Source organism: Cydia fagiglandana, chromosome 3, assembly GCF_963556715.1.
Source record: "Cydia fagiglandana chromosome 3, ilCydFagi1.1, whole genome shotgun sequence".
Classification (NCBI taxonomy): Eukaryota; Metazoa; Arthropoda; class Insecta; order Lepidoptera; family Tortricidae; genus Cydia; species Cydia fagiglandana.
In genome coordinates this window covers 4,099,463-4,118,366 of record NC_085934.1, presented here as the reverse complement: position 1 = coordinate 4,118,366, position 18,904 = coordinate 4,099,463, and the positions used below count along the sequence as shown (strand labels likewise).

At 38.0% G+C, this 18,904-nt stretch overlaps 2 protein-coding genes across 2 annotated transcripts in view; both read left to right on the top strand.

The window, feature by feature from the left end:
• Positions 1 to 18,904, top strand: part of LOC134679907 (syndecan) — a 572,242-nt gene that overhangs the window by 398,299 nt on the left and 155,039 nt on the right. The gene's annotated exons all lie outside the window — the stretch shown is intronic.
• On the top strand, positions 11,959 to 14,629 carry LOC134680504 (uncharacterized). Its single transcript, XM_063539629.1, has 3 exons — positions 11,959 to 12,198; positions 12,414 to 12,557; positions 13,023 to 14,629. Exons 1-3 carry the CDS (start codon positions 11,973 to 11,975, stop codon positions 13,487 to 13,489), a joined length of 837 nt encoding a protein of 278 aa, XP_063395699.1. The 5' UTR covers positions 11,959 to 11,972; the 3' UTR covers positions 13,490 to 14,629.

Genomic DNA, 18,904 nt, shown 5'->3' with positions numbered 1-18,904 from the left:
TTGCGCATACATACTGTCGCCCTCAGGCAGGGCTGACGGGGATTTTTGGAACTAACGTTGTGCATACATACTGTCGCCCCCAGGCAGGGCTGGTGGGGATTTTTGGAACTAACGTTGCGCATACATACTGTCGCCCCCAGGCAGGGCTGGTGGGGATTTTTAGAACTAACGTTGCGCATACATACTGTCGCCCCCAGGCAGGGCTGGTGGGGATTTTTGGAACTAACGTTGCGCATACATACTGTCGCCCCCAGGCAGGGCTGGCGGGGATTTTTGGAACTAACCTTGCGCATACATACTGTCGCCCCCAGGCAGGGCTGGTGGGGATTTTTGGAACTAACCTTGCGCATACATACTGTCGCCCCCAGGCAGGGCTGGTGGGGATTTTTGGAACTAACGTTACGCATACACAGTGGCGCCTCTAGCGGGGAGTAGAGTGAACTAACCAGCGGCGCATACATACCGTCGCCCTCCGGCGGGGCTGGCGGATATTTTCGGAACTAACGTTGCGCATAGACAGTGGCGCCTCTAGCGGGGAGTAGGGTGAACTAACCAGTGGCGCCATCTAGCGGAGACCTTTGGAACTAACGCTGCGCATACACAGTGGCGCCATCTAGCGGGGAGTAGGGTGAACTAACCAGTGGCGCCATCTAGCGGAGACCTTTGGAACTAACGTTGCGCATAGACAGTGGCGCCATCTAGCGGGGAGTAGGGTGAACTAAATTGTCACTACCTTACGCATACATACTGGCGCCCTCTATCGAAAAAGGTGTGGCCGAAAAGCGGCACAAACACACTACTAGTATCTCCAGAATCGCGCAAATGTCAAATTTGACAGGTTCGATCTTAAACATATCGTGATCGTATCTTGGTGATGTCTAATAGATGTCTATTTCATAATCCGAATTAGGCCCATATTTACGAGTATGTGCGGCGCGCCCTTCATGCGCTTGAGCCATTCAGAATGAAACCTCAAACTAGCGGACCAATCCGGGCTCTAAATAGGAAATTGACCGTCGCTTTCCGCGTAATCGGTCGAAACGCTTGATACCACGGCGCATCCATACTGCTTACCGAGTTAACTTAAATTAGTTTCCAAATACAGAGTCTAAAACTGACTAGTGATCTCCGATCTTTTATAGACTTATCATAAGATGTTCATACTAGTTAATTCCACAAGAGCGCTGCTGACCTAGCTGCTGGAGAGCGCTGGTGGCCTAGCGGTGAGAGCGTGCGACTTGCAATCTGAAGGTCGCGGGTTCAAACCCCGGCTCGTACCAATGAGTTTTTCGGAACTTATGTACGAAATATCATTTGATATTTACCAGTCGCTTTTCGGTGAAGGAAAACATGGTGAGGAAACCGGCCTAATCCCAATAAGGCCTAGTTCCCCCTTTGGGTTGGAAGGTCAGATGGCAGTCGCTTTCGTAAAAACTAGTGCCTACGTCAAATCATGGGATTAGTTGTCAAGCGGACCCCAGGCTCTCATGAGCCGTGGCGAAATGCCGGGACAACGCGAGGAAGAAGACTAGTTAATTCCACAAATATGTACAAACTAAAACTGATTGATTTGGATCGTTGGCCAGTATACGTTGGGAAAAAAAGCCCCGACGTTTTCACAAAACAATCCACCACTACGCCTGGTACCAATATAACTGACCCCAGATTACCTTCAGTTGTTACGACCGTAGAGCCCTGTACTTGTGATCTGAGGGCCTACCGCGAACCACCACCTCGTTCGAAGTGTTGCCTCTCTGTTACACTACACGTACGTATTTACAAGTGCGACAGAGAGGCAACACGTCGAACGTTCGTGGTTCGCACTTTGCGGTAGAATCATATTGTTGGATTCGTGAATCGTACAAGCGATACATCGGACGCCCGATGCAATCTCCACGATTTATGGAGCAATTGCTTTTCTTTTTGAGGCATTTCTAGTTTGAGGCGGGCGATACCTTTTTATACGATTTAATATGCAATAGATTACCGAAACACGAAGTGACTTTGTCTCATGGAAATGTGTTTTGTTAAGTAACTGTGTACTATGTACTAAGTATGAAACTTCCCGTACTATAAAATTTAGCGAACGCTGACAGACGGTTTGGTACAACTGACCCTAAATAAATGGAAAACGCATTCCTGAAACACATAAAAATAACAGTATTTATTCTCTACCCTTTCCGGAAAAGGCATGATTATGAATACGTACGTAAAAATACGCTTAAAAACAATTTTACCTTCATACTCCTAAAAAAATACACCGGTAATTTTCCGCAGCGTGAACTGTAACGAGTATTTATCGTATATGTATTTATACCGTTTTCCGTCGCAGCTGGCAATAATAGGTGCTATGACGTCACGCCACCAAACCTACCTAAATTCACTTAAGGGGAAAGGGGACGGCCGCTTCTCCATACAAACGTGGTCCCCATTTTCCTCTCTGGATATTGACATTATGGAAAATATTTTACATAATTTGATGTATATTAACTATAGCTCTACGATTGTCTTTTTTCGATTTTATTGATAATTGTAAAAATTTGGTGCGAAAAACAGATTTCATACAAATTTTTAAATATAGCATTTAAAATAATAATTAAACATTCGAAAAAAAAAAACGTAGGGGCATATATATAGCTATGGTTAATAAACAACATATTGTGTCAAAAATTATCATCATCCTATCAGCCAGAGGACGTCCACTGCTGGACATAGGCCTCCCCCAAAGAGTGCCACAATAACCGGTCTTGCGCCACCCGCATCTAGCGGACTTCCGCGACTTTTAACAGGTCGTCAGTCCACCTTGTGGGTCTGTCCACGGGGTGGGGTGTCAAAAATATCAAAATATTATCAATTTATCAATTATATTAATATTCACAGAGGAAAATGAGGACTACGTTTGTATGAAAATGCGATTACGCGCGGGTCCTCCACTTCCGCCCGAACTGCCAAACAAAACCCATTAGATTCAAACGTTCTCATGCAACATTAACCGCGTCCGATTCCGTTTGTATTTACGTACCCGTTCCGTATTCCCAAGCTGTATCGTTTCATTTACAGCACGGGCGATTCGTGTACATAAAACCATCCAGTTAATCCTGAGCTCGAGATCCATATTAACCAAGCTTAATAGAAGAGACCCAACATCTGTCTTCGTAGAATTTTTGAATTCTTTGGACACATAGCCAGAAAGAAAAATGACAACCTGGAAATTCTTCTGCTGACGGGAAAAGTCCAAGGAAGGCGACCACGTGGAGGAAGCCCAATGCGATGGACAGATCAGATCCGCGTAGGCACTAAATCTAGAATCCACGATGCACACTGCTGAAGATCGAAACAAGTGGAAGGAGCCCACAAAATAATTCGTGGAGGTCACGACCCCCAGCAATGATGAATACGACACAAGGAGGAGGAATAGAAGAGAGCTCTTATACTGGTTTTGCAGAGTGATCAAATTGTCTGTTCTGTAAGTGTTTGGAATGGTCCTTGGGTACGGATATCGATTTGTTTAGCCAATGAGGGTTTCGTAAGACAGTAACGGCGAAGGGTAAGTAATGGTTTGGGTAACCTTTTTTTTACTAACTCAAAGTTAGATACAAATACATATAAACATAAAAAGTTGGAAACATTCCGGCAATATCAAGAAAATTTGGCAGGAAATAGGAAACTTTCATTTTGGGAATGGAAAATTTGGATTCCTATACAAATATAATATGACAATTTTCGAAATTTTTCCAAGTGGAAATTTCACAATTTTGGAAACTTTTCGACGGCACATCAGTTACCGTACATCCTGCTCCCATAGTTACCAGCGCCCCAATGCTCACATTCCAAGGCAGCAGAAAATACCTAATAAGTATTGCAATGTGGCGAACCCTACTCCAAATGAGACGATTCCCATACAGGATGCGTATGACATAAACGATATATTTATACCATTTCAATAGATACGATTGGTTGCGGAATCTACGCATGCGTTTCTTGACGTGCAATGATTTTTATTTCGAAGATTGTTCGCATATCCACTGAAAAAATATTAAGTACCTACGATCACATAGGTATACTCGTAGGTAGATTAGGATCTTTGTTTAGTCTATCGGCCCGATTCGATCTTTAAGATACGTCAAATATTATGTCTATATACGACATGGATTAGATGTATCAGTGACAAAAGTAACGTTTCTTCAAACAAAAATTCGAATCGGGCAGTACATACGGCTTGATTTAGAATCTCGTGCTTAGGTACTTCTGCGGAATTCTTTCCAATCGTAAGGATTACGAATTATATTACCAGTCGCTTTTCGGCAAAGAAAAACATCGTAATGAAACCAGTATGGATATGATGGGCGTTCTTGTCTACGTGACAGCGTGATAAAACGGTATCCGTCACTTTCAATCGCGCTCTGTTAAAAAGTGACAGATATTTTGTCACGTGAATAAAGCCATCCATAATAGGCCTGCTGACCGTCTAAATAAAATACCTTAAAATATGCTACACTGCTCCTGAAATCTAGCAATATCACTAAATCGGCCATCGGCAACCGGCCCTTTTCTGATCTCCGCTTTATTTTACCTCAGCCATTGTTAAAATATAGCGGCTTCAGCTCCCAATAAATCATAAAGGTGTGCGATATTTCTGCCTCCCTTTCTCCAAAAGATCCTAAATCCCTTTGAGTTTTATATTGCGATATGATGTTTTGCATTATGGTAGCAGATTTGCCGTGAAAGGGATTTGGGACCGATACCTATTTTAAATGCTTCGCAAAAAATCCAATCTGATGTGTTTCTGGCTTGCATTTGACACAATGTTCATTTTCCAATAACGCTGCGTGATTTCCAAATTTTATATTTAAACGGTTGTTAAACTTAGGTATTAGTGATTTTATTGTTAAATATACTCCAAATTTTCTCTTAATATGTCTCATGATTAGTCCCGTTTCCTGTTACTAGGTATATACTTAAGTGTATAACTTCGATTCGAATGAAGCCCTGCGAGGTCCTTCGAAAGAACAATGTGCGCCGATTTGTGATCTTTTTATGCCAATAGGTATTTAGGTAGGTACAATTGTGTTGAAAATAGAAGTCCAGTCATCGATAACTACCGGAACCACTAGATTGTCACGTACAAACGCGCAATTTTAATGTGTTTTCTAAGCGGAATTATTGCCAACTGACCCGGGCTCGTGGAAATGGGAAAGCGTCGCGTTATATTGTAAACATCCGGTGTTGTATATTTTTAGGAATTTTATTAAATGACGTAAAAGAGGATTACGTATGTAATTTGTTGTTTGTTTTGGTATAAATATTTAATGGAACTTAATTTAATGCAAACATTTTTAGACAGAGAAACGTCAGGCGGGCTAGCAGGGGCCCATAATGATATTAGTCTAATATCATTAGTGTATTGTCATGACAACCCATTCGATTTGACAGTTCTTGGACTAATAATATTAGTATAATATCGTTCGAGAAATGGGCTCCAACTAGACTAACATGTTTTTAAAACGGGACCCTATTATTACTAAGACTCTGCTGTCCGTCCGTCCGTCCGTCCGTCTGTCACCAGGCTGTATCTCACGAACCGTGATAGCTAGACAGTTGAAATTTTCACAGATGATGTATTTCTGTTGCCGCTATAGAGTCTGGCTAGCCAAAAATTGTTGACAGATATTTCGTTGTTGTATCACCAATTGTCTATGATTTGAAAAAAAGCTAAAAGTCAGTTGTCGATTTATGTCATTCATTCAAATTGTTTGCGGTTTTTATGGGGTTTATTTTAAATAATATTAATAATTTCTATGCTGAGTGAGGTTCACAAACTATTATTTAAGCTCGTAAATAATTACGACAATGTGCGAAGTCGACGTGTAGCGTTGTATAATGAAAAAGTGCAATGTTTACAACTTCTAACCAAATGTAAACAAAATACGAGGTTGGTGCTCTATAAATATTTTGATACTTTAAGTACTAGTTCTAACATTTGCCGATTACTTTGATTAAGTACGTGAATTTATTAATGCCTGAATCTCATAAATAGGACAAGTGTATAAAGAAACGGATAAATTAAAAGTTCTGAAAAATATCTATAAAATCTAAATATTGGAACGTAAACATGTGTGTTTGTCGTTGACTGTACTTTAAATAGTGGTAGAAATTATGTGAGCTGACTTTGAGTGCACTTAAACGTTTATTTAGCTTATTTCCTTAGGTACCTTATTTGTGCACAGAATATCAAAGATATTGTCTAGTATCAAAACTATAATTCCTACTACACAAAGTGTGACCAGCCCAAGATTTTTTGAATTTCCCGCCAATAATTTAGGTAAAATTTCAGTAGCCAGACTCTAACAACAAATACTAAAAATAGAATAAAATAAAGATCTAAGTGGGGCTCCCATATAACAAACGTGATTTTTGACCGAAGTTAAGCAACGTCGGGCGGGGTCAGTACTTGGATGGGTGACCGTTTTTTTTTGCCTTTTTTTGCATTATGGTACGGAACCCTTCGTGCGCGAGTCCGACTCGCACTTGCCCAGTTTTTATTTTATTTAGCTAATATAAACTATGACGGGCAAATTTTATCTAATATAAGCGTTTTCCGTAACAGAGACCTTAACGGAAGGGTCCGTCTATCTATGGTTATTGACGTTAATGTATTCATTCCTTGGTTTCAGGTAAATCTCCAAGCAATCCATCAGTGGCGTCTGTGGTTTGTTACATCCCGCACCGTGAAGTACAAACATTGACTTGTACTCGCAGCTTGGGTTATTATACGCAGTGTTGCCAACTTGGCATAAATGATGCCAGATCTGGCATATTTTCACTCGCTTTGGCACCAAAAATTTCCATTTAGCATCTGGCATATTTTTTAGCAAAATTTAGTCTAAGCCAGGGTTTGCACCAACTTGGCAGCAACAATATGCGCCATCGCCTTATGTGGTTCATATTTTCATATAAATTTTGACTTTTGTGGACGGATGGACGTCAACGGACTATATCAAGTTGGTCAAGCAGATCTTGTCAGTAGAAAAAGGCGGTAAATTTGAAAAAAGTATCTGTTTTAAGTGTCTAATTTCAAGTGATATTTTAGAATTTTTTTAGCATAGGTGTTTCAAAAATCTATGGCATAATTTTGGCATAATCTAGACATAAGTCTAGCATTTTTTCAAAATCCGAGTTGGCAACACTGATTATACGTTTAGTCTGAGAGTTGAAAGTAAGTAAGTACGCATTATATTTGTATTTCTAAATCATACATGACTCACGCTAGACCGGGCCGGGGCCGGGTCAAAGCTTCCGGCGCTTCGTTTTCTATGGAAAGCACCACGTGATTACCGATCAACCGTCATAGAAAATGACATGTCGGTCGCTTCGGCCCGGGCACGGCCCGGTCCAGCGTGAATCATCCTTAATGGTGGATTCCGTACCTTTATACGATATGAAAACCCCATACCAGCAAAAGGGCATTCGCGGCACTTATATTGTTATAGAATTTTTTGGAATAGAAACATTAATGACTCAATCAATCATGTTCAAATCAACTTTCTTGGAAAGTATTTATGAAATTAAACTAAGTATTCTTTATTTTTCAAAATTTTTGTAAGCCCGGTTCAAAAGTTTGAAGGGAATGGGGAGACTCATTTTTTGGACTTAAGAAGTGATTATTTTCAATAGTCATTAAAACTTTATCAAAAAAAGTTTGTGGAGACATTAAAGACCTATCAAAAGATGTGCCACACGTTGTTTTTACAGATTATTTTCAATGGAATGATTCTACTTTTCAGGATTATAAGAAACTAAATGAATAGAATACAATCTTTAACGCCTCACCTCCTCTTCACCTCCCGGTTCACGATCTATAACAGCATGTTAAGCATAAACAGCTGAACTTGTGGTTGTTTGGTTTGCCGGATACGGGCTTGGCCCGGGGGAGCGCGTTACTGGGTAAACAATACTATAACATTATATACAAGTGTATACACTAAAGTGGGTAATGGGTAAATGTAGATGGCCACGAATCTGTAAGTAGGTAGTAAAGTTGTATAAGGCCCACTTGCGCCATTCCACTAACCCGGGGTTAACCGGATATACCTGGAGCTACCATCGTTTCCAGTACAATTTGCAGAGATGCGAAAAATACTTTATAAAAAGTATTTAAATACAAAATACAAATACTTCCTTGATATTACTATTTCAAATGCAAAATACAAAATAGTTTTTGAATTTGTATTTAAATACAAAATACGAAATAGGTATTTTCAAAATGCTTTTTAAAAATACAAATATTTTGCGATAAAAGGTACTCTGAATAGTGAATACTTAGTCTGAATTAAAAAGTATTACTCGGAATTTCCGAGTTGAAAAGACTCTCGTTATTGTTTGAAATCAATCCTCTTCTTCATCCATCAAATTTATAAAGTGCAAATTTCTAGTTTTTTTTAAACTGTAGGATGTATGGATGATGGTTTTTAACGGCCAACTTTTAAAGCATTAATTTGTAATATTTTACAGCTAGTATAATGCCTCTCGTTAGTGTGATGAAAACGTCTCGTTTGTGTTTCACCAGGGCAGAAAAATTTGTCCTCCTCTCGTGCCTTGAAACCCTCGCAACACTCAAGATTCCACTTTTTTAACCACTCGCTACGCTTGTGGTCATGTGCGACGTTACTAAACAGATTCAACAGTTCCATGTTAAAAGAATGAGAGAGTTGCCAGAATCAGAAGAGATTGTAACTCCTACCTACATTACCTACCTACTATAAAGTATTTTGTATTTTGAAAATAGAAAATAGGTCCCAAAAACTATTTCAAATAAAATACAAAATGGTTTTCTTCAAAAGGTATTTAAATACAAAATACTAAATAGGTATTTTGCATTTTGTATTTGCATTTTAAATACAAGTATTTCAAATAAGTCACATCTCTGACAATTTGACACTAGGTTAACGGTTTAACCGCTTAATCCCGGGTTAGTGGGGTGGTGCAAGTGGCCCTAAGATGTGTAAAGTATACTTCAGCAATTAAACTCGAGGAACTAAATAAACTTTTATAAGACTTTATTATCTCTCTACAAATAATACTATGAAATAGTGTCATTATCAAAGACGTCTCACCCAGTGGTTTTCTGAAATTTTGACCGGTTGTTTCATCTTTGTTGAGAGCCTTTCCACGCTGTTTATTCTGGTAGGTACAATTAAAGAATCAGATCCGGTCGCACTTTTGATATTTGACAGGCAAAATTGTACCTTATAAATCTTCGCTGTACCCTGTGGACGAGATACACGCAGCGTACTATAAATGCCATGCGTGTACAGTACAACGACGCGTTAAGGGTACTGTTGCGGCTGCCGCGATACTGCAGCGCGTCGGGTATGTTCGCCGACGCGCATGTAGACGGACGCTCCGCAGTGTGCGCTACAGCCGCCACAGGACCCGATTCGGATTTTGAAATCAACATCTATTAGATATCCTTTAGACATCACCAAGATACGATAACGGTATGTTTAAGATCTAACCTGTCGAATTTGAGATTTGCGTGATTCTGGAGATACTCTTGAACGATTTCCACAGGATATGACTGAGAGAACCAATACACATCTTCTTCTTCAGTCGGTCCCTCAATACTGAGAATCGTGACATCATATCCTTCTGTTGAAGACCACAGGTTCCTCCATATCCAATAATAATCCATATCCATATCTAATAGATATCTTATTCTATCTAACGTAAAAGTGACATTGGTTGCCCGAATTGCGCTGCAAAAGAGAACTAGTTGATATCTAAACTATAACGTATCTAGAATGGATCTAGTACGTGTCGTATCTTGTAAATATCTCGAAGTTCGAATACGGCAGACAGTCTCCTGGCCGTAGTGGCAGGGAGATGGGATAGTGCATTAGTTAGGTACTAACATAGTAATTTAAGTCTATTTGTAAGTTTCTTACTAACAACTATGGATTGAATCGTCTGAAATAAATGATTTTTTTTAGATCTGTCATGCGAATGATGTCACTATAGAGTCAAATTCACATCTTGCATTGCATTTATAAACCTCCCTAACTAACGACATGAGTATTGGTAACACACAGCCAATCAATGCGTCCATTGCCTGCAGCTTAAGGCTTTGCCTTTGATAGGTCTATCAAAGCCTCGGGCAATTAAGCTTTTACAAGCAAAATGGCCTTTGATTTCGTTTTTCCGCACAATAACGTCACACTACTGTGTAAAATCAGTAGCGCAATTATATTTGGTGCTTGCGTTTTTTGTATCTCAATGGCTGAAAATTGGCTTAAGTTACCGTTAAGTAAGTATAAATGAAACGAAACGATTAAAGCGGAGCATATCGGTTACGTTAATATCAAAAATTCAAATGTAACTGTCTGTTACCTCTTAAACCAGCACGCTTAAACCGCTGAACCGGTTTAGATTAAATTTGGTATGGAGATGAGGCTCGGGGAAGGATATAGGGTAGTCACGCAGAAGAAGTCGCGGGATGAAGCAAGTAAGAAATTAAAAATACAGTTCTCAGTTGAAACAGGGATTGCCTGCCTCGTATTACTCAAGAGCCTCACTCATGCTCGCATTACAAACGGCAACCATTCCTTATTCCGTTGCAGTAATAGGTACTAACAATAATAATACTTTATCCTAGCCCGTTCTAGCTACGTTCATCAGAATGGATTCCCGTTCTTGGTAAAACTTGGTTGAAAATGTCGAAATTTTGGAATCCGTAGTGGGCGTTTGTTTATTCTCTAAATAGTTACAGAATGTTGGCTTTGTACTCGTGTTCGAACGTAGAACTTTAAAGGCTCCCGTATTGCACACAATTTCCAGATTATTTGAGACTGTAAATTTCATATTTACAAGTTCGATGTGCTTTGGATACGGAAAGTCAAACTTAGTGTATGAGTACATGGTTAAAATAACGGAATAATATGGATTTTAAGTTATTAATATTTTTGATATTTACCTGTTTTTTTTTTCTAAAATAACCGTTCTAGATTGTCATGTTTGATCACGTGGCTATATGTATAAATTTTATGCACTTGGTTAGTGTGTGCACTTGCAGCCATTTTTCTGTAGGGCATATCAGGTTTTATGTTACTCCAAAATCTAATGATTTTCGATAATAAACACAAAATTAATCGAAGTAACAGAAAATTGCACATATTCCATATATTACCGTATCTAGATACACAATAGTACGTACCTACATAGTACGAACAATTTCGAATGAAAAGCACGCGCGAATAATAACAAAATGACATCATTTAAGATCATTTTGACATCAAAATGTAAGTTCGAATTTATCTCCCGGTTCACCGAGTAAGTTAAAGGCGTTTATATTAACTGCAGAAGTTGCCCTACTGTTTGTTTTTACTGGCAAACACTGTACTTGTATTTCGTCGGTAATTGGTCGGCATTCAATATTGGCCAAGCTGACGGTCCGATACAGGTGCTTAATATTTATTTTATGGTAAATACTGGATGTTTATATAAATTGCTGATTTCAGGAGTACTTCAGTGTATTACATTTGTATTACTTATTGAAACCATTCGTTAACGAAATTAGCTGTTAGTTAAATTCGCTTTCGCTGCTTTCGTGTGTGCGTGCGTGTTTAGTTTTTCATTTATAAAGTTAATTATAGAAAATTTGTTTGTTTGTTGTTTGATAGGATATTAAGTGCATTGTACGTCTAAATATGTATGAGACCAATACCATTATGCATAATGCGCTGTAATTTTTGACGCGCCTAAAATAAGGCAGTTCTTTGATCTTTTATCTAATCCGTTTTTGTGTGTTGTGTAGGGGGCCAGGGGCCCACTGATTAACAGTCCACCGGACGGTATCGGCCTGTCAGTTGTTCGGAACTGTCAAAATTTTGTTCTAACTGACAGGCCAATACCGTCCGGCGGACTGTTAAAGTCTGGCCATCGAAACGTGATATTGACCTTGGAACAGAATTCTTTATATGGCAACAGTCAACACTTGTCAAACCCTAGTACGTTGTTTGTCAAGTCGTGTCAATTTTCGGAATAACAAACGGTTATCTTGCGTTATTATGTCGAAACCCATAAAAAGTTCAGCTAGGAGGTTAATTTATACAATGATGTGTAAATTTAAAGCAAAACAAGAAGAGCGAGCCTCTGCCTTTCGCGAGAAAGAACGATATTTCCATGAAATAATGGCTGCCACAGGTTAGTGCACTGTAATGATTTTGATATTTGATGAATAGTTTGTACTCCATACTCAATAGTTATTTCAAGACATATTTCATTGGACTAAAGATATTATTCGTTTAGTTATGTTTTTGTTGTTGGTTTCAGCTTGAAATAGTGGTTTCTCCTACATTTAGAGGTTATGTTCCGATTGTAATCTGAAAGATATTTATTGCATATATTTTTTATTTCAGAGAGGATAAGAGATAAAGCCGATGAAAGCAGCTTAAATGAGTTGAATGATATTAATAATGCTGTGAAGAGTTTACAACAACTAGAGGAAAATAGTCGGCTCAAAACGGAAATTCAATTTGTGCAAGAAATTTCTGCAATGACAGGTATGATATTCTGACAATAAATTAATATACTTAAGTGTGTTCAAATCCAAATTTATATTATATAGGTATATATAAGCATAAGCAAGGAACTGACATTTAGGTAAAAGTAATATCTTTACCGGATGTAGGGCTACTAAGATGCAACTAGGATAGTGCCAGGATGAGGGAAAAGATCTTAAATAATATTGCTAAAACAGTTATTATAGAAATGTATAAATGGATAGACACTAGATGACCCTCACATTGGATTCTGATCAGTTGACCAAAACAATTTATTAACCAAACCACCCGCTATTGTTCCCGGGGTCAGGTCAGGGGTTAGGAACTTTGCCACATAGGGATGATTTAGATCACTTATAATATAATAATAGATAGGTAATAGGTTACATAGTGATTGATGCTTCCAATAACCATAAGCTATACCATTATTAAAAACAATATATTGTATTTTCTTCTCATTTTCAGATGTTGGTACAGCTACTATCAAAAGAATAAAAAAAGAAGGACAGTCAAATGCAGGTGTTTGGAATACTCCCGGGAAAAAGCGTCCACATAAACCAACAGTTGCCAATTTGGATAGTTTTGACATTAACGCGATCAGGCAGAAGATCAATGAATACTACACAGTGAAGAAACAGGTGCCTACTTTACGTACCTTGTTAACAGATTTAAGAGAGAGCATAGGATTTACCGGATGTCGTGAAACGTTGCGCAAAATTTTATTATCCAATGGCTTTGAGTTCAAAAAATATATAAACGAACGTAGTATAATCATGGAGAGATATGACATAGCAGCATGGAGGCACAGATTTTTGAGAGCCATTAGTAAATACCGCCAGCAAGAAAAGCCGTTAATTTATTTGGATGAAACATATATTCATCAAAATTATAGGCCAAAAAAATCATGGCAAGGTCCATTACTAGCGGCGTGATTGAAAAAATTTCCCCAGGAAAACGTTTCATTATTGTACATGCCGGGTCCGAAAAAGGATTTGTGCCTAATGCCCTCTTGGTTTTTAGCACAAAATCTATGTCAGCTGATTATCATCATGACATGAACCGACAGAACTTTTTAAAATGGCTGCAAGAGAAATTAATCCCTAATTTAAGGGAACCAAGTGTAATAATAATGGATAACGCAAGTTATCATTCAACTCAGGTAAATAAACCACCCACAATGCATCAGAGAAAGGCAGAAATTCAAGATTGGCTCACTACCAATGGAATTGATTATGAAACTTACATGTCGAAGGAAGAGCTGATGTGTCTGGTGGACAAATACAAGCCCGACCCAAAATATGAGGTTGACGAAATTTTAAAAGAAAATGGACATGAAGTTCTACGGTTGCCCCCATACCATTGTGACCTTAACGCCATTGAACAAATATGGAGTTTAGCTAAAAGGAAAGTTGGTAGCAAAAATATGGGTCTCAGTGTAAAAGAAGTAGAAAAAGCGATTTCGACGGAATTTGGGACGGTAACTCCAGAGGACTGGAAAAAATGCACTGATCATGTACTGCACGTGGAACAAAAATATATAGAACGAGATGGAATCGTCACAACATTAGAACCATTCATTATAAATGTAACCAGTGACAGGGACTCAAGCAGTGAGTCTGAGGAGCCAGTTGAGTTTTTGGAATCTGATTTTGACTATGATAGTTAGTTATAGGTAGAATAGTTCTAGATTAGTTCAGTTCAGAGCAAGGCCTGTTCACTTCCTAAGAAAGTTATGTCCCCAAATAGTTTTATAATGAATATTTGCTTCCAACTGTCTTTATCAATGTTCATAAAATATATGGAGGGTAGGTAAGTCTACCCACCATAATAAAAAAATATATTTGTTAATGACTCTGTCCAACTGCTGTGGTTAAAGTTCATAACGAAAATTTTATTTATTAAATCTTTATTTGTATTATACTGAAAACTTTGTGAATGCGCTTTATTAATTTCTATTTTTTTATTAAGCTGTCAGAGTTTAATTTTCAGTGTATATTTCTATATGTACGAGTAAAACATTTTTTTAATAAATAAAATAATACAATGTTATAAACATAAAATTGCCTTGAGATTGATTATCTAGTAACTTTTTAAATAAACGATGGGGAAAACTGTGTTGTTTCTTTTTGCAAACTACCATTGACAGTGACAGTGACAGTGACAGTTGACACCTGTTGACAATTATCAAGATTGCGTATTCCTAGTTCATAAAGGTTTGCCATATCTACATATTTGAAATTAAAAAAAAAAATCTCAGTATCACGTTTTGATGGCCAGACTCTAATCAGTGGGCCCTCTTATTAATGCACATAGACGCTCTGATTTTAGTTTAACCTTATAAATTCGCAAAGAATATATTTAGTCTTTTAGTGTTCGTAATAATCACTATCAAACGATGCAGTTTACAGTACTATTCAACAAACCACCGAGACTTGTACAACAAACAAACCACAACAGGAATTCACTTGTAACTCCAACAATCATTCAGGCCAACACCTTTGTAAAAACAATTCCGGAAAAGTTGGCGTAATCAATCCGCAACTCAAAGGCCAGCATACAAAGACCCCCGACAGTCCATTCAAGTGCCCTTCCGACACCTGGTTCGCTGAACAAAAGAAAAGCTGAGAGTTCTTCTTAAAATGGACATCGAAGCGCGTCCACTGAGGAAGACCTCTCAACTGTCGTGTTTCTTCAATGGGGAAGGTTCTAGAAAAATTGGACTTTGGTCTGTACAATGACCGTATAGTATAGGTATACGTAGGATCTAATTAGTGGCAAAAAGATGCCCGCGGATAGGCCTCACATCGTATTTAATTAAAAGTTGTTTCGTATTTGTTTTGAAGTTAAATAGGCTTGTCTGGGGTTTGTTGATTTAACTGGAATGTTTCATTTCACTTATTAAATTCCGTTTGATTCGATGATTGCTTCAGTTGCACAGGCTTTATTCAACCGAGTATTCTAATTTTATATCGCTTGTGCTAACAAAGCAACCAAGCGTAAACTCCGTATCTCGGTACTTTTTTGTTCGTTGCTTTTTAGGGTTCCGTACCCAAAGGGTAAAAACGGGACCCTATTACTAAGACTCCACTGTCCGTCTGTCCGTTTGTCCGTCTGTCCGTCAGTCTGTCTGTCCGTTTGTCCGTCTGTCCGTCTGTCTGTATCTCATGAGCCGTGATAGCTAGACAGTTGAAATTTTCACAGATGATGTATATTTATCTGTTGCCGCTGTAACGACAAATACTAAAAAGTACGGAACCCCCGGTGGGCGAATCCGACTCGCACTTATCCGGTTTTTTAGGAAAATATGAGTTTGAGCCGATATAACGAAACACGAGCTCATTAATTATTCATGTTCTCAAATATATAAACAAACCAGTAAATGACTAACAATTTGCTTGAACAAAACTCTCTATAGAAGGTAGAGGGTTTAGTCACTTTTCATTACTTTGGAGGACAATTTATCCGAATTGGTTGAGATTGGGCAGGTAAAAAAATACGTGTCTGTTATTTTAGACTACTCTCACATATATCAAAATAAATCAAACCGGAGCCGGACAGTTGGGTACCTTTTCCTTGTTAGTTACCTATATCCTATATACATATATATATATATATATATATATATATATATATATATATATATATATTCTTGACGCCTATACCTCGATTAAAACTAATACTTAAGATCCTTTGCTACCACGTACCGCAAACATAATAAGTATACCTTTAGGTTTAGGTAAATACGAAAACAAAAAATAAATTTAAAAAATAAGGACCGTAAACCATAACAAAGATTAATTACTTAGGTAAGTAAATGAACAATAGACATCTTCATTATGCCATTTGGACGTTTCTGCTTTCTTTATCAAGGCTTCATTGCCGGCATCAAAATAAGCCCCAGTATAATTGAAAACTTGGTAAGTTTTCGGGCAAGTTTCTGGATGGGAATTAAATCATTTAAACATTTATACATTATTATTTTCGTTTCATTTTTACAATATAAATTCGTATTGTAATTGCTTATTATGAAATAAATAAATCTAAATCATTTTCCTTCGTCATTGTGTGTACGGTTTGTTGTGGCCTGGGTTGCCGGTGATTTCTGATGGAAAATTGGAATGAATTAACTAAAGATTGTAATATGCCTGTTTTTTCGACGATTCTCATTCCGTAAGTTTGTCTATCTAATTTGAATTCTCCCCTCATCTACTCGAAGGTTAGCTGGAAGTGATCCTCTACAGGGATAAGTTCGCGTTTTCGTACCTTTATTTCTGTACATTTTATGTAAACCTGTGTTGTGTAGGCACAATAAAGTGATTACTACTACTACAAGTTCTCATATTATGCCACAAGAGGTAAAAAGCAAATATATTGACTTGACGTTTAATCAAATTATTTTTTTATTGCAGTCAATTTAAATGGTAACGAAAACGAAGAATCCACGGCTATTGTTATCTATTGGTAAAATAAGTAATAACCTTTGATTTCATCATAACAAAATACTAGTCTCCATTGGCACTATCCGAACCGCCTCATCTGGCTTTCCTATTGATCGTGATATGAAACTTAACTATCTCAAAGTTAATCAAGCCGGTGGAAATCTAGTTCTTTGGATGTCCCGTCGCTGCTAGACTCCAGACTTAACGTTTAACGCCAAACGAAATGGCAGAATATCGGAACGACCGAAGTCCCAGCTTAGTCGGGAACTATTTGCAAGTCATCGCGTTCATTTATCCCTTTGGCGAGCTTAATAAATGATTCCTGGAATCTGGGCCAATTTGCTGCCACCTGGGATTTATTGCTGTTTGGTGGCAGTTTATGGAAGGATGTTGGAACTTTATTACATTGAATGAATGAGGATTGATTTGACAAAAACATTTAAACGAGAAGTCACTGGTGTAACTTTTCAGAAACATTCATCGAATACGTCATAATTTCATAGAAGTTTGACGTTTTGGGTAACATTACATTTCTGACCGCAGCTGCACTACTAGTACGAACGCGATGGTGTTATTGTCAATTTCCATAGTAAAATGAATGGTAGTGCTGCTGTCGTTGGAAATGGACTGTCACCTTTAAAATAACACTTGCACTGCTTCGGCTATCATAATAGCTGCTGACTTTTCTTGGTGTAACTCTATTTATTACGTTAAACATTATTGCAGCGTTTCCAAACAAGCGACGATTCGTTAAATCAGCTGTATCATTACGCGAAACACCATAGCAATTGCTCAAATTATATATAATTTACAACCGGCACAGAATTATCTCAAGCAATTTCTACCCCGGTTGCAACTCCGAGGGCGTCAAGTTGTGCTAGGGTGACCAGATGTACAGAATTTGGAGGGACAAGAACTTATTTGATTATTCAGCCCCTAGGCCATTATATTCAAAGTTAACTTTCTTTTCAAATTTGGAAATTGATAGGTGAAAGAAGTGTACCATTAATTATATATCTATTTCGATCCTTCCATTCCGTTGTCGTCATACAAAATCTATGAAAAATAGTTACGTAGTTATCTAGTAGAATCGAAAGAGCTGGTTCTGAGTAGAAATAACATAATAATGTCCAAATTAAAAAAGTGTAGTGTACTACTTTAGACAAAATGTCCCTCTTGAACTGGGTGATATCACGAAAGATAAAGTAAATAACAGCTAATTAATACCGGTCTCGAGTTGTAAGCACGAGTCCTAAATTTTGAATAAACTAAATGAAGTCTAAAATGTCAATATTAAATAACTTTGTGTTGTAAATAATTAACGCGTTTAACTTGTTTAACTAACTTTAATATAATAAAAAATAAGCAAGTACATAAGACTGAATTATGTCGTGTCACGGTCGGCGCTAGTAAGGACTGACATTACATTTGTGTACATGCATCAGTGCATTGATGCGTGTTTGCTCGTACATAATTTTAGGCGCTATGATTTGCATTCCTTCCATCATCCTCTCCTGAATGCAAACCCATTGCAGCTGTGAAGGTACTAAGCTTCAGGCGAGGCAGTCCTTTGGTAAGTGCATCAGCTATCATGCCATTGGTGCTGATATATTCGACGCTTACTTCTCTGGCAGCAATCTTATCTTTCACAAAATGATATCGCACGTCGATATGCTTGCTCCGAGCATGATAGGCACCAGAACCTGAAATACTAATAGCGCTCTGATTATCACAGTACAAAGTTATTGGCATACCTGAAGATTTATGCCAGAAATCATCTTCAAGTTGTTTAAGCCAAAGCGCTTCTTGAACCGCGGAGCTCATGGCCATGTATTCCGCCTCAGTAGATGAGAGAGCCACTGTGGCCTGTTTTTTAGAGTTCCAACTTATGGCAGCACCCTGAAAGAT

Excerpts from the sequence above, each read along its gene's own strand:
- LOC134680504 (XM_063539629.1), top strand. The coding sequence starts at position 11,973 with ATGGCAACAGTCAACACTTGTCAAACCCTAGTACGTTGTTTGTCAAGT. Across the intron at positions 12,199-12,413 it reads TGAAATAATGGCTGCCACAG|AGAGGATAAGAGATAAAGCC; the intron begins GTTAGTGCACTG and ends TTTTTATTTCAG. Across the intron at positions 12,558-13,022 it reads AGAAATTTCTGCAATGACAG|ATGTTGGTACAGCTACTATC; the intron begins GTATGATATTCT and ends TCTCATTTTCAG.